The sequence below is a fragment of the Mya arenaria genome, chromosome 1, assembly GCF_026914265.1.
Source record: "Mya arenaria isolate MELC-2E11 chromosome 1, ASM2691426v1".
NCBI lineage: Eukaryota > Metazoa > Mollusca > Bivalvia > Myida > Myidae > Mya > Mya arenaria.
In genome coordinates, this window is record NC_069122.1 from 13,716,293 (window position 1) to 13,732,901 (window position 16,609).

The window sequence follows — 16,609 nt, forward strand, 5'->3', positions numbered from 1 at the left end:
ATATACTCATTTTTCATTGGTTTACAGTTAAATGTCTGGGATGCGTACATGAAACTTCTTTCCAACACCGGACCAGGATATCCGTCCATGTCAACCACTTATCTCAAAGGTAAATAGGACACGCCTGTGTGTACGTGACTATGTTTTACTGACGGTTGTCACACAGTCGTCCTTATTGCGTTAAATATATTTCATAAGTGTATCCAATGAGAATTTTTTTTCTACGAATTATCATCACACTTACATCGGTGTCATATACAAAAGAAAGGATATAACTGTCTGCTATGCCTGCGTATTGTTTGTCAATTGAGTAGTATTTACATTCATGTGTTCAAGCGAGGCAAACGTGAAATAAATGTATTTCATTACTCTAATCCTGGTCAAATTTTCGCTCTGATACAGTAGCATGATTATCATGGGATCTCAAAAAGCACCAACAACGTGTTCTTATTGACTTATCATTCTTTATGTAAGTGTATGTGTATTTCGGGTAATATGCGTTTCTTATCCGGACATTAAAGAATCAAGATATTTAAAGATTTATTTACAAAATATTAAGATATATTACATATTTTACAGTTGAATCAATGGACATTTTATGCAAAGTAAACACAAAGAAATAATATTCTATATACAAATATATATATTACGTAATGTTAATTGTAATTATTACGTGTCAGTTACGTAGAGTTTTATTTGCTATCATGTATGTCAAAAAGCGCTGAAAGCGTTGAAAGGCTGTAGGCGCGACAGGTGTGATTTTACTTTTTTACATTAACTTTTCACAGTCCAAAAAATCTAATCCAAAATATATTTTCAGTGACTCCAAACTGATACCAATAAGTCTCATTATTGCCTAAGAAAAGGTAACGTAAGTTATTGAATTATTAATACAATTTGCTTGTTACATCACAGTTACTGATAAAACTATAAGTACTACGATAGATATACATAATAATTGCTTAAATCTCCGAAGTTAGTTTCTAATGTTAAGTAAATTAAATGAAAACAAAAATTGGCGAAGGAAAATTTGACTATTTGCATGTAAAGTAGGTAAATTAAAATAGAGTCTTTTAATCAACACATTTCCATAATTGCGTAATTGTCTATCAATATTTATCTCTCAATTTTGAAGGAATTTAAATAAAGTGGAATCTTAATATTATTTCGCACTTTTTTAAACCACATAACCTTAAATAATATCCCAATTTGCAAACCCCGGCGCATTAATTATTTTAACATATCTTGTCAAACAGAAGATCTGACGACACCTTATTTCGATTTGCAGTATTAAATCCTGCAGCCTACAGCCTGAACGCTACAAAGTAGTTTATATCATCAATATTTCTAACAGGCAAGCTGGTTTGAATACGCGTGTATAAATAGCCATTCAATTATTCATAAGTTACATTTACAAAACCTAGAACTAAAAAGTATTAAATATCATCAATACGTCTAACATCAAATTTTGTAAGCGCGTTTATGGATAAATAATTATGTCATAGCAAATCAATTTTTCAAACGGCATATTAAACAATAATGGGAAGAAAATACATGAACAAGCCAAGTAATTCAAGTATATAATATAAAACTAAGGGGCAAAAGGCAAGTGTTTAAACAATACTGAAATTGAGACACAAACGTCCATTCACCACAAACAAACACAACAAACCATTTATAAATCAAAATAGTCTCTCGGATAAATAAAAAATACCGCCTTTGAAATTATTCCCGACACATCTTTTTAATATTCTCTTAAGTTCTGTGAATTTTAAATGTAATTATTCAAATACTAAACGAACTATTATGACAATATTATTATGCCATACTGACAAAAAGTAAATTGTGACCTTTTGTTTTTTAGCTAACGACCTGACTGTAATGCATGACACATCCTTCAATGACGCTCTACAATTCTGATGAAAATCTCAATACTAATAGCTTACTGTTGGCCGAGATATGGGTTATATAGAACATGTATATGGAGCGACAGTCAGTGCTATAAACATTTATATCACTTTCTGGGACTTAAGTAAAAAATAAATCAAATAGCCAAATCAAATCATGCGTAAGCTTTATAGGAAAGTGTCGTTTTGTTTCAGTTTATCTCTTTGTCGTTTGCTATTGCCTTTTGGTGCATGTTTAATCATACCCATTTGCTTCGTGTTGAGATTTAAAAAGCAGTTGGGTAATATTCAAGCTTCTATTATCTTCACAATATATTTCTCCGACTAGAACCTGATGAATCATTTATAGGGAAGACTCTATAGTGTGTTGATCTAATTCATTATCACAAACTTCCCTTGCAATAGCATGAATATAATCCACTTGATATTGTCCTAAATCACCAAATATTTCTTCCCCCTTTTCGCTATCTCTAGCAGCTGGTAGTTCAATACTGTTATTAGATTCTGCGATGCTATGTCGAGGATTAAGTTTGTTTATATTGTCCGTCTTACAGGTATGATCAAGATGTGTGATGCTCCGCCTCGATATTGATTCATCACTAATTTCAAGTTCATTCTTAACATTCGTGATGCGCTGTGGGGAATTACCGTCGTCCGTGAATTCTTTTGAAGGCATGATTCCGATATCACGGTCATATTCTGTGACGTTGATTTCATCATATTGATCAGGTGAGTTTTGCTCACAGATGTAATGATATTGTTCCATGGTATCTATATTAATTGAAAAAAAAGCAAAACACTTAAACCAATTTAGTGTAGTCAGCTTCATTCTTAATCTCCGATTTCGTTACAAGACAAGCGTTTTTAGATTCAAATATTTGTGAGGGATAATCACACTTGTTAACATTTTGTTTTATATCTTTTTGTTATTATTTCCAATGTTAATTTGAGTAAATTGATGACATTAGTATGTACCTTCGTTGATCTCGGCATACAGGGAAGAACTTGTTTGCGGTCCCCGAGGACCGGTAGGTTGTTGAATTGGTGGAACGTCAACTGGTAATACCTGTCCAGGTTCCATGCGATCATTCTGCTGACGGATAAACCTGTATATACGAACAAAGGGAAGCATGTTTGCAAAATAGTAAAATAGTTAAAAGGCAAACGAACCAAACCTCATGTAGAACCAAATAACATGCACTATGATGTTCCGGTGTCATTTAAGCTATTCTAGATTTTTAAACCGCAAAGTAAAGCGATTTTTGATATAATTTTCTTTTAACCAGCGCAAGATATATACTTATTATTAAAAGCGATACAAACATTAAGAATTGTTCTCCTGCAGTAGCAAAGTATACTGTTACATATAAAAAATGGTCTGACTCTCCTTTTCAATCCAAACGTGTGTATCTGTAAGATGTCACTAATGAATATTTCAGAATATGTTCGTGCATTCCAATACATATCTAATTATACCATCATTATCCTTCATAAGCAGAGTGTAATATTAAATATAAAAAACGGACTCCCACTTACAATCTAAACGAGTGTATATGAATAATTTTACTTATGAATACTTCAGAATATCTTGTTAAATTGCATGTATTTGTTTATTCGTTTCCCTCGATTTGTACCTTTTTCGAGCCCATGCGTAGCAGATAATCCCGACAACAACGACAGCCACAGTGGCAATAACTGGTATAACGATAGAGGTTGTCTTTAAGGAGCTGACGTTTTCTTTATCTGTCGATTCTAAAAACAATGTAGCGTTATGATATAAATGTCTGGGGAAACGAAATAGCCAAAACCTGAATTTAAACAAGCAAAGATTTTTCTAACAATCATAAGATATCCGGTCCACAAATATGGGATTTATGAATAACTGGTGACCTTTAATTATATTTTGTATTATTTGAACAGGTCTTGTGTACAGAAAATGAATATGTAAATAAAAACATAACGAAAATAAACTAGCCAACAAAGATTGCAAAAATAGGATATTATACTTCATTTTTCAGTTTAATATAATAACTGTAATTCATTTATGTACGATGTACTTCAGGTCATTTATTCAAAATGTAAGTAATCAGTAAGCAAATTCTTTTAAATTGAGGCCAATATCGAATGGGGCAACCAGACATAAAATATGACGATTAAGACTAATGGAGCTAGCAAAGAACTATTTTCAATTGAGACCAATATCGTATGGGGCCACCATATATCAAATATGAGGATTAAGACTAATGGAGCTAACAGAGAACTAGCTTAAATTGGGACCAATATCGTATGGGGCAACCAGGCATCAAATATGAGGATTTGGTCTAATGGAGCTTATAGAGAACTAGCTTCCATTGAGACCAATATCGTATGTGGCCAACTGGCATCAAATATGAGAATTAAGACTAATGGACCTAACAGTGAACTATCTTCAATTGGGACCAATATCGTATGGGGCCACCAGATATCAAATATGAGAACTAAGACTAAAGGAGCTAGCAGATAACTAGCTTATGTGTGGGTTGGATTACATACGTATTTCAAAACATGATCGTGTTTTGCACATTATTATTTATTTTTAAAGTAGAAAAGTTCTAATTCTTTTAAATAAAATTATCTTTAGAAAAAACATAAGGGACTTTTATTTTGTTAAACCAACATTAAGTTTGGCTAAATTAGCTAAAATACTAAAGTTACGCTTAAGATATTTCGTTAAGACTGGGCCTGGTAGTTTTTTGACAGTTAAAATACTCACATATAAATAATTATGATACGTATGTTGGTGCCATGTGTAATAATAAAACACTTCGCTTAAATGCTTCGATAAACATAACGGTACATTATCATATCAGTTGTATATCAGCCATCTGACAAAACATATAGTATCACCGCTAATCCTTCATCTTTAAGTTGAATGGCGGTTTATATTTTGAACATTAATCTTACCCCCACATAATTTACCACTCCATCCACGAGTACAGCCGTTTATACACTCCCCTGTGGATAAATTGCACCTTTTTCCATGTTCGTCACCTTGACAGTTGGCACTGCATTTAGAGTTGCACTTCTTGTCCCAATAATCGTTCTCACATCCAAACTGACATACACCGTTGATATCACATGGACTATTTGAGGAATTTTGTTTGCAGTTTTTACATGTATTGTTGCAGTAGAATCCGTAGTGATAAAGATTACAGCCATTCAAGCATTTGCCACTTTGCCTGACACATTGTGGGAAACCGTTTATTTCTCGACATCCAACGCCACATTCTTGTGAACAACTTTCTAAATACGTTCGTGTACAGTCATTGCAAAGTCCGCTTGATTTATTACATCTTCTATTTAAACACTTTTCTGAACAATTTTTATCGCAAAAATCGCCAAAATAACCAGGTTTACATGGTCCCAAGCAGCCGTGTATTACATAACGATTCGATTCACATTGGTTTTTGAGATCTGCAAAAGGGATCAGTTTTACATATCCTAATTGATCAAAATATATTAAGAAAGAATGTGTTTACTATACAAATGATGAAAGAAAACATTGTTTACTTCGGACTTTCCTAATTGCTATTCCATTCTATAATGTTTGTAAAATGTAAATGTATTTTTAAAGGATTCGAACGTCGTCATAACATTGTTAATAATGTTTTGTAATAAATTTCACTTAGTAAAGGCTGACTTTTAGAATTTAACTCCTTTTTTATATACATATATATCTTGCTTCCTGCAATATAATTGCTTACAATGTACAGGTTGGTCATGTGGCATGTCTCTGTTCGTGATAAAAAGAATGCTTCGATAAACACAACGGTACATTATCATATCAGTTGTATTGTATCAGTTGTATATCAGCCATCTGACAAAACATATAGTATCACCGCTAATCCTTCATCTTTAAGTTGAATGGCGGTTTATATTTTGAACATTAATCTTACCCCCACATAATTTACCACTCCATCCACGAGTACAGCCGTTTATACACTCCCCTGTGGATAAATTGCACCTTTTTCCATGTTCGTCACCTTGACAGTTGGCACTGCATTTAGAGTTGCACTTCTTGTCCCAATAATCGTTCTCACATCCAAACTGACATACACCGTTGATATCACATGGACTATTTGAGGAATTTTGTTTGCAGTTTTTACATGTATTGTTGCAGTAGAATCCGTACTGATAAAGATTACAGCCATTGAAGCATTTGCCACTTTGTCTGTCACATTTTGGGAAACCGTTTATTTCTCGACATCCCACGCCACATTCTTGAGAACAACTTTCTAAATACGTTCGTGTACAGTCATTGCAAAGTCCGCTTGATTGATTACATCTTCCATTCAAACATTCTTTTGAACATGATTTATTGCAATACTCGCCAGTATAGCCAGATACACACTCGTTACAAATTCCACTTGATTTATCACATATTCCATTCAAGCACTTTTCTGAACAATTATTCTCGCAAAAAGCGCCAAAATAACCAGGTTTACATGGTCCCAAGCAGCCGCCCATTACATCACGATTCGATTCACATTGGTTTTTGAGATCTGCAAAAGGGATCAGTTTTACATATCCTAATTGATCAAAATATATTAAGAAAGAATGTGTTTACTATACAAATGATGAAAGAAAACATTGTTTACTTCGGACTTTCCTAATTGCTATTCCATTCTATAATGTTTGTAAAATGTAAATGTATTTTTAAAGGATTCGAACGTCGTCATAACATTGTTAATAATGTTTTGTAACAAATTTCACTTAGTAAAGACTAACTTTTAGAATTTAACTCCTTTTTATATACATATATATCTTGCTTCCTACAATATAATTGCTTACAATGTACATGCTGGTCATGTGGCATGTCTCTGTTCGTGATAACGCTTGTTTGTCCATCCTTAATTTTAGCTTTAATAATATTCAATACAAATTTAATGTGTAAAATAACTGTTATAACTTGTGATAATTTTATACATGTCGTGTCTCACATTCAAACCTATTGTATTATCATTGTAAATATGAATAATTGAATTAATATTTTGTAATAAGGAATACGTTTGTATGACACGCATCCACGTTCTAACTTTAAGGTTGCTGGGCTTGTTCCTGTAGTAATGACATTCATTCACGTTTAAGCTTTAAGGCGGCTTGTTCTGGTAGTAATGATACGCATGCATGTGCTAGTCTAAGGCTACTGGGCTGGTTCCTGTAGTGATGACATTCATTCACGTTTAAGCTTTAAGGCGGCTTGTTCTGGTAGTAATGATACGCATGCATGTGCTAGCTTTAAGGCTACTGGGCTGAATCCTGAAGTGATGACACGCATTCACGTGTTTGCTTTAAAGCTACTCGGCATGTTTCTGTAGTGATGATACGCATGCACGTGCAAGTTTAAAGGCTATTCGGCTAGTTTCTCTAGTGATGACACGCATGCACGTGCAAGTTTAAAAGCTATTCGGCTAGTTTCTCTAGTGATGACACGCATGCACGTGCAAGTTTAAAAGCTATTGGGCTAGTTTCTGTAGTGATGACTTGCATGCACGTGCAAGTTTAAAGGCTATTCGGCTAGTTTCTCTAGCACGTGCAAGCTTAAAGGCTACTCGGCTAGTTTCTCTAGTGATGACACGCATGCATGTGCAAGATAAAAGGCTATTTGGGTTGTTTCTCTAGTGATGACACGCATGCACGTGCAAGTTTAAAGGCTATTTGGCTTGTTTCTCTAGTGATGACACGCATGCACGTGCAAGTTTAAAGGCTATTCGGCTAGTTTCTCTAGTGATGACACGCATGCACGGGCAAGTTCAAAAGCTACTCGGCAAGTTTCTCTAGTGATGACACGCATGCACGTGCAAGTTTAAAAGCTATTCGGCTAGTTTCTCTAGTGATGACACGCATGCACGTGCAAGTTTAAAAGCTATTCGGCTAGTTTCTGTAGTGATGACACGCATGTACGTGCAAGTTTAAAGGCTATTGGGCTAGTTTCTCTAGTGATGACACGCATGCACGTGCAAGAATAAAGGCTACTCGGCTAGTTTCTGTAGTGATGACACGCATGCACGGGCAAGTTTAAAGGCTATTCGGCTAGTTTCTTTAGTGATGACACGCATGCACGTGCAAGTTTAAAGGCTATTTTGCTAGTTTCTCTAGTGATGACACGCATGCACGGGCAAGTTTAAAGGCTATTCGGCTAGTTTCTCTAGTGATGGCACACATGCACGTGCAATTTTAAAGGCTATTCGGCTAGTTTCTGTAGTGAAAACACGCATGCACGTGCAAGTTTTAAGGCTACTAACCCGGGTCGCCTCATTTATTATGATATTATGATAAAAACACTCTGTTGGGGAATAACACTAACGCAATATGTATTCAACAAAATAATTGTGTGTGTTTAAATTAAATTGCTGCTAAAAATAAACGGATGCTTGATAATACGTCTAATTTGTTTAGGACAAATTATTATTCAAAACCAAATACTCAGTGTAATACCTAAATATTTAATTACGCCTAGTCATTTTCTTTGAGAATACTTGATATTCATGTTGTATTACACGCTAAAGATATTGACGTCATTTTCTATTTCAATAATACACTCAGATTGTATGGTCATTGAACCGATGATGTTCTATATTAAAATTGAATTACTATTACTTTTTGTTGTCGCTAGCCATTTTTAACAATAAAAATACAGTTGCAGAATACTGTACTCATTTTAAATCACGATGCATTATATTAATGAAGTTTAAACATAAAGATTGGCCGCATTTGTTAGTATGCTCATATAAATATACCTTTACAATGATACAGAATGAAATAAACACAGGTGTACATTTTCTTGGAAAAAAAAAATATTAATTCAGTTTAATCTGTAAATATCAAACCATGAGGTTGATCAGTCGGTTAATGCCAATAAACTGCTGATTTATATAGGAACATGACTTTCACATGATCATATACATGTTTCTTCAATCGGGAGAGTTCAGTTAGAAAAATCCTCGTGATTACGCTGCACTGATTTGCATCAGTTGAATATAGTATCTTAGCAAATGTATTGTATCATGGTGTGAACAGAAGCAAACAAAATAATTATATGACTAGCTCAACATGGACTACTTCATACATCATCGTAAATGAAAAATAAACAGTATACTTTGATAGATGCGATGGATATATTATCAAATTTGTTCAACATATCATTTTTACAGATCTATAAAACTACTAGCTGAAAAACAGTATACCTGGTAAAACTAAGCTTGAAAAAGAATGTCCCTGTTATAAATAAATTTATCACACTCTGTTCCAGTTCAGATTATGTTAATATTAATAAACAAACAGAGATAAACATTACTTGTATCAGCTCCATCTTGAATATATATAAACAATCCCTTATATTGGTATCTTCTTCTGTTTAAACTTCATGCCTAAATTTCTCGAAACTTCTTAAGCCCCTAATAACAGGATCAAGATAAGCTCATTATATAAGTCGACCTAAAACTTGTGTAGTATCTACTTCTTTCAAAGTGTTTATACTTTAAAACTGCGTTATCTTCACGACAATCACAATCATTTTGTTGTTGTTTTTTAAATAAAAAGTAAGTAAGTATTTTGGACAATTGAGATAAGCTTCTTTATGTGAAGCTTTGTTTCTGCCTGTTAAGAGAAGCTAGGGCAAGAACCATAAGGTAATTTTTATTGACAGCACTTGTTTTCCAGCCAACATAACATGCTTATTCTATTTTGATACGATAAAGGTTATTTGATATACTTGATAATATATGGTTATATAATTTATAATAATAAAATATATTATTATTTTTATTAATAATGTTCTAAGTAAAGGCTACTGCACCGACAAGCCGTGTTGTTAAACGCGAAGAGCGAGTTGTATTATTTCAATGATATGGGTAGTGTCCCTAGCTACTGTTGTGTATCAACAGTATCATATCATCATGGACATGGTCTAAAAAGTAGCATTCGTATAAGTGAATAATGTTATAATTTACCCGCACGCTATTACTTGCACGGTGAGAGCTCTAGTTCATGTAACCGTTCTGGGGAGAATTAATGAACGAGCGAAACTTTCGTGAATGGTCATCTTATATTTATCATCATCATTATCAATAATATCCATTTTATCGGTATTATCATGAATTGTAGTAATGATATTTGTTAATACGTGTATATAGAAATTATTATAAACTATTTACATCATATTGCTGTTTTTGAATACGCTACAAGGGATTCAATGATTAAGAATTGGTGCTCTTCTACAAAGAAAATTAATATCCCTCTAAGGGGCGGGGTTAATTTATTCCAATAACTCAGTTCATTAGTTTTGTCTCGGTATCCTTATTACATGAATCCATAAATCCGTTTAACATGAGGGTAAAATAAATTCAGCTTTTTCTAATAGCTACAAGTTGTATTCCTCGTGTTCGCTAATTGTTTTTGTGGCCACTTCTTAACAAAAAAGTAGAATGTGTATCTTAGTCAGCGAGGATATAGGTAAATATTAAATGTATTAAGGTTACATTTTCTACTCTAAATATTTGCGACCATTAACCACTGTATATAACGTCGCAAATACTACAGTAATTTCTATAGTAATATTGGTATCATATATTATTATGTATACTTCAAAAGAATATGTGTTGCTTTATTTTAGCTTAGTATTCATATTTTGCACTATTTTTGTCATTTTTAAGAAACAGTAGATGCGATACAAGCACGACTTACTGCAGCTCCTATGCGACTCATCTTCACCAAATGGACAGTTCCTAGCTCCGTCACACAACCAACTAGTGGAGATGCACCTCTCATTAATACATAAGGCCCGGTCTCTTCGAAAACATTCATCCACGGCTGTAATACATGAAATAAACTTATGTGTTTGAACAGAAAGATCGTTATCATTCGATACTTATGATGTTTATACACCGTCACAAATACTAGTTTACAAAATTTATATGAATCAACCTGCAATATCCGCTGCATTACTTTAATTATTAATGTTATTATTAACATTATTTTTATCTCATTATTATTATTATTATTATTATTATTATTATTATTATTATTATTATTATTATTATAGTAGAAGTGCTAGTAGTAGTAGAAGTAGTAGTAGAAGAAGTATTTGAAAAAAACAACAGAAGACATTATCATTCGATATAAACGATTTCAATGGTATTAAATGCTTTGATCGTTCAGCATTAACCCCTTCAGCGTTGAAACATTTTGTGACAATCACAAACCGTATAAACCGTCGAAAATGATAATTTAAAATAAAATCATTCATTTTATATAGTCATTATACATATATTTTAATTAACCGTCACTGTGTTCAAGATGATCCCTTTATCGTAAACATTGCGTTCATTAAATTTCAAATATACCATCCTTAAAACAGCTATGCATTAAGTAGTACAATGATAAATTTGTGATATACATTATTCTTCTTGCTTCATATATTTCAATTTACTTGCAATGTCCACTGGTGAATTATCGGCATAAAGAGAAACAAAAGATGTCACTCTAAATTGGCATATGCCCCAGTGTCACGGATAAAACTTATAATATTTTCGTATAATATACTGCAGGGCCTCATTTGAGCACACACAGCAAAATAAACGTTATGTTAATTATGGATCAATTTGGTATATTGTTATAGTTGATATAGTTACTGTTGATAAAGGAGTATTGTTTTTATAAATGTTTGTTCATCATTTTGTTAAACTAATAATTTTAAGCATTTTCATTTTCATTTGACTAAAGTTTTGACGATGTTAAGTGTATCGCTAATCTTGTCATACTAAAAAGATCTAGTTTTTGTTGAGGTTTAAAAGTAAATTGTTGCTTTATTATAACAGTTTTTGATAAAATTATATAACCGAGGAGGTAGTATAAAATATAATCTTTTGTTGTATTTGTTTTGAATATAGTTGTAGTTGTTTTGCTTTTTCAAGCTTTCCTACGGTTATACTCATAAGGCATTTAATTGTGGTGTCGTAGGCAACGAAAATCATTTAATAGCGTTATATGGACGGTGTATGTTATATTGTATTGACAAATAACGTGGTATGTGCAAAGTATTTGCTTATGTTATTTACGAAACAAAAAAAAATGTTGGGATAAAAGTAGTCCATGGTGGCCAAATAAAATAGAGTAGTTAATATCTGTCGTATTTGGTAGCTGTTCTGGATTGTGTAAGGCGTGTGGCGCGTAGACATCGGGACGAGCACGCACATCGAGCGTGACGCCAGTGTTATCAGAGCAACGTCCGGTCTAAACCGAGACATGCCCGATGACAACGCCGATGCTACCAAGGCCATATCGAGTTACCGCGCATGGGTACTCGATCATTGGTATACGTGATATAGGTTGGCGCCGGCAAACGACCCACAAGTGCCAGCATATGGCGTTTGTATACAAACCGGCATACGCCCGGCACTTGACTACTTCGGTCGTTGGCATAGGAGGGCACCCGCAAACAGCCAGCACTAAGGACATCGGTCGTTGTTATACGAGGGTAGCGATAGACAATCAAAACTTGAAGACTTTGGTCGTGGATATTTGAATGCACCGGCATACGACCGGCACTTTACAACATCGGTCGTTTGAATACGTTGGAACCGGTTAACAGCCGGCATTTGACGACATCACTCGTTGTTAAACAAAAGCTATGGCACTTGACCGACACTCTTCGATATCTGTCTTTGGTTCACGAAGGCACTTACAGACGACGGACACTTGACGACATCTGTCGTTGTATACGAGGGAACAGTCAGACGGCCGGCTCTTGACTTAATCGGTCTTTGTTAAATGACGGCATCTGCAGATGGTCAGCACACGACGACCTCGTTCGTTGTATACGTAGGAACAGGAAGTCGGCCTTTTCTTAACGACATCAGTCATTCGTATACGAGGAAATTGATAGACGACCGGCACTTGACGAAATCATTCGTTGGTATACAAGGGAAGACGCCGACGGTCAGTAGTTGACGACAACGGCCATACGAGGACACCGGCAGACGACCGGCACTTGACGACATCGGTCATTCTCAAACGAGGGCAATGACAGACGGAGGGCACGTGATGAAATCAGTCGTTGAAATAATAGGGCACTAGTAGACGGCGGACATTTGACGACATCGGTCGTTGATATAAGAGGGCACCGAGTGACGGAAGGCACTAGACGACATCGATCGGTGGTATACGAGGGCACCGGCTGACGGAAGGCACTAGACGACATCATTAGTTGGAATACTTGGGCTCTGGCAAACGGCCGACACTAAACGATATCGGTGGTTGAGATAAGAGGTTACTGGATGACGACCCGCACTTAACAGCATCGGTTTCTGTAATACAAAGGAACCGGAAGAAGTCTGGCAATCGAAGACATCTGTCGCTGATAAACGACGGTACCGGCAGGCGGCCTGCAGTTGACCTCATCGGTTAATGGTATACGACAGCACCAGCAGGGGGGCGTCATATAACGACGACGGTTTTTGGTAAACAGGGGCACCGACGGAAGGCCGAAATTTGACGACATCAAACGTTGGTATACGACGGGCACCGGAAGTCGGCCGGTACTTCACGACATCGGACGTTGATACACAAGGGCAACGGCAGAAAACTGATATTTGACGACATCAATCGTTGGTAAACGAGGGAACCGTCAGACGGCCGGCACTCAATAGCATATGCCGTTTGTATGCCAAGGAACTGGTAGTCACTGGGCACTTGACGACATCGGTTGTTTAAATACGAGGGAACCTGCAGACGGGCGGCCCTTGACGAACATAGGTCGTTTGTAAAGGAGGGCAGCGGCAGACGATCAGTACTTGACTACATCGGTCGTTGATATAAGAGGTTACCAGCAGAAAGCCGGCACTTGACGATATCCGTCGTTGGTGTACGAGGGAACCGACAGACAGCCGGCACTTTATGACATCGGTCGTTGATGTAGGAAGGAACTGGAAGACAGTCGTCATTTTACGACATCGGTCGTTGGTTTACGAGGGCAAAGGAAGCCGGCCGGCTTTTGAACACATATGTCGTTGTTCTACGAGGGAACCGGGAGTGAGTCGGTACTTCACAATGCACCGGCGGACAGCTAGCTCGTGTGTTACGAGGTAAATTGAACATAGAATTCCGAAGTTTTGATAGTACAATCACTTCTGGCCATATGTCCTGGAAGCGCTTCAAAGACAGCTGGTCTATTTCTACTTAACACCGCAATCTACATACGAAACTGTTTTATTAGAGATTTATATAGTACATGTTGTACTCTAAATTCGATCCTTTAGGAAAGTCTTTAGTATTTTTTGACAATATGTGTTTGTTTCTGTTGACTATGTCTTTTGCAAATAAAACCTGAATTAAAATGTTAAAATTGATAAATTTTGTCTTGGTAAGTTATACTCGAATTTATCATCATACTGCAAATACCCTGGCGTTTCACCCTGAAGTGTTAGTATGACACTAAATATGTATGTTTCCAAGGTAAATAACATCAGATAAATAATCAGTAGTTTGTTTAACTAAATTTTATAATAAACTACCTTCTACAATAGTAATACCGTCATATCCATTACTCTCTATTAGGTATAACCGTGCTTACGTTTTTATGCTTAAGATTACTGCGAATTTGAGTTTCACGGGCCGAAGCGTTCTTCGGAAACTGTTTTTCAGATCAATGTCACCGCGACCTTAACATTTGACCTTATGACTTCAAATTGACAGGCGTCATCTGCTGCACATGGATACACCTGCGTTTGAGTTTCCGTGGATCATGTATTTTTTTTTTTGTTATTGATCGGAAACAGATGGAAAAAGTTTTATTTGTGATATGTATCTTTAATGTTTGATTGGCTGTATAACAATTATCCAAGTGTAAAAATCGTGTCACCCATATGTCAGGTAATTACCGTCCCAAGTATGCATATGTACAAACAAAATCTAGACGTTTACGGGAGGTTTATTTCTTTGAATGATATACAATTTCTACCCGATATTGCCATTTTTTGCACTTAAAATATTAACCATAACAAACTGAAAATTTGCGGTCAGATTCAAAATAAATTTCATGATAAGCCGTCTTAAACCGTGTATTTAGTTTGCTCCAGATACTTCACTCTCAGGTAAGTAAAAGGTTGAAGAGTGTATCGCTTTTGAGCGACTTTGTCGGAGCTATCAAATATATATTACGTACGGTTTACGTCATGATATTGTAACACAAAATTTCAGTGGCATATGTTGGTAAGTGAAGCAATCGCTCGCGCAAGTAATACATATTAATTAATACTTTTGAAGTTAAAATTTAAAAGCACATTGCGTTTGAACACCTTAGCCGAAGCCCACCAAGTTTTTAATGATAAGTAAACTCCATGTTAATCATATGTATCTTGTTTCAGAATCATCTGTACACTTAAGACTTTGTTTGAGTCACTTATATTGACGAACAGACTGCGACACCAAACCGCCGGCCAAACAAAATTATGGTTGAAAGATTGTTACTTTATATATATTATCATAAAAAGGATGATCCACAAGTGCTAGGTTTGAACAATGTACGGTTAGTATTTTAATGACTGTCTAGGCAACAACAGCAGAAAGAACAACCGCTTGACACATAATTTGAAAGAATTTTCATAGGTATGCGAATATCTAATATATAACATCAAATATAGACGAACAAAACGGAAAGAGCACAATAAAATATATTGCATTCACATTTTATCAATCATATTGAACCAAAAGCTAAGTTGAAGCGTTTTGCGTCCATTTACAAACCGTATTTACCGTCGCAAATACTAGTAAAGTATATAATCACATACATTTATCGGATTTGTTTGCTAAATAAATTTGAATCAGTATCCTATGTGCACTACATTATTATTCTCATCACCGACAAATAAGTTTAAGTCGACAGATATGACTTACTGCAGCCCGGAGCAGTCTCATCTTCAGCCTCTTTACAGTTGGCAATTCCGTTACAAACATTATCCGTGAGGATACACGTCCGGGACCTATTGCAATAAAATCCGCCCCTTTGCAGGCATTTATCCATGGCTGTAATAAAAAGGAAAATGGCTGCATCGAATGTCACAAATGTATGAAATATGTTTATGCGATGTAAAAACACAAACAAACACATTGTCATTAGAAATATATGACTTTAATGGTCTTAAGTACTTAAATCGTTTTAGAATAACCCCTTTAGCGATGAAGCATTTTGTGACAATTACAAACCGTTTAAACCGTCCCAGATGCTAGCTTTTTAAAAAAAACATATATTATGTATATGATTAGTTATGATAAATATATTTCAATCAACCTTAACTGCGTTTAAGATGAACCCTTTACTGTTAACATTATTTAAACGTTAAAACAAAAATGCATCGTCGTAAATAAAGTGACACCTTAAGTTTTAAAATAATTACATTGTAAAATTCATTATTTATTTTGCTTCGTATATTTGAAATTACTTACAATGTCAAATGAATTAATATAAGTATTAGAAAGAAACATTCAAAAATCGATGGTGAATTACCATCATTATCAATGCACAAAATAAAAAGATGCCAATCTTAAATGGCATCTATCGGTGTATACGAGGAAACTGGTAGACGACCGGCACTTGACGAAATCATTCGTTGGTATACAAGGGAAGACGCCGACGGCCAGTAGTTGACGACAACGGCCATTCGTAT

General features: G+C 35.2%; 1 protein-coding gene across 1 annotated transcript; it reads right to left on the reverse strand.

The window, feature by feature from the left end:
* Positions 1–2,033: 2,033 nt before the first annotated feature.
* LOC128238213 (multiple epidermal growth factor-like domains protein 6) lies at positions 2,034–15,975 on the reverse strand. The gene is made up of 7 exons (XM_052953879.1): positions 15,840–15,975; positions 10,632–10,757; positions 5,843–6,448; positions 4,851–5,360; positions 3,542–3,659; positions 2,883–3,013; positions 2,034–2,678 (listed from the first exon to the last, which is right to left on the reverse strand). Exons 1-7 carry the CDS (start codon positions 15,964–15,966, stop codon positions 2,251–2,253), a joined length of 2,046 nt encoding a protein of 681 aa, XP_052809839.1. The 5' UTR covers positions 15,967–15,975; the 3' UTR covers positions 2,034–2,250.
* Between the last annotated feature and the right edge of the window lie 634 nt (positions 15,976–16,609).

Bases quoted from the DNA above. Each gene is read 5' to 3' on its own strand.
- LOC128238213 (XM_052953879.1), bottom strand. From the start codon at position 15,966: ATGGATAAATGCCTGCAAAGGGGCGGATTTTATTGCAATAGGTCCCGG. The intron at 10,758-15,839 runs GTAAGTCATATC...CATGTATTACAG, and splicing joins TGAGACTGCTCCGGGCTGCA to CCGTGGATGAATGTTTTCGA. The intron at 2,679-2,882 runs GTACATACTAAT...CAATTAATATAG, and splicing joins GTATGCCGAGATCAACGAAG to ATACCATGGAACAATATCAT.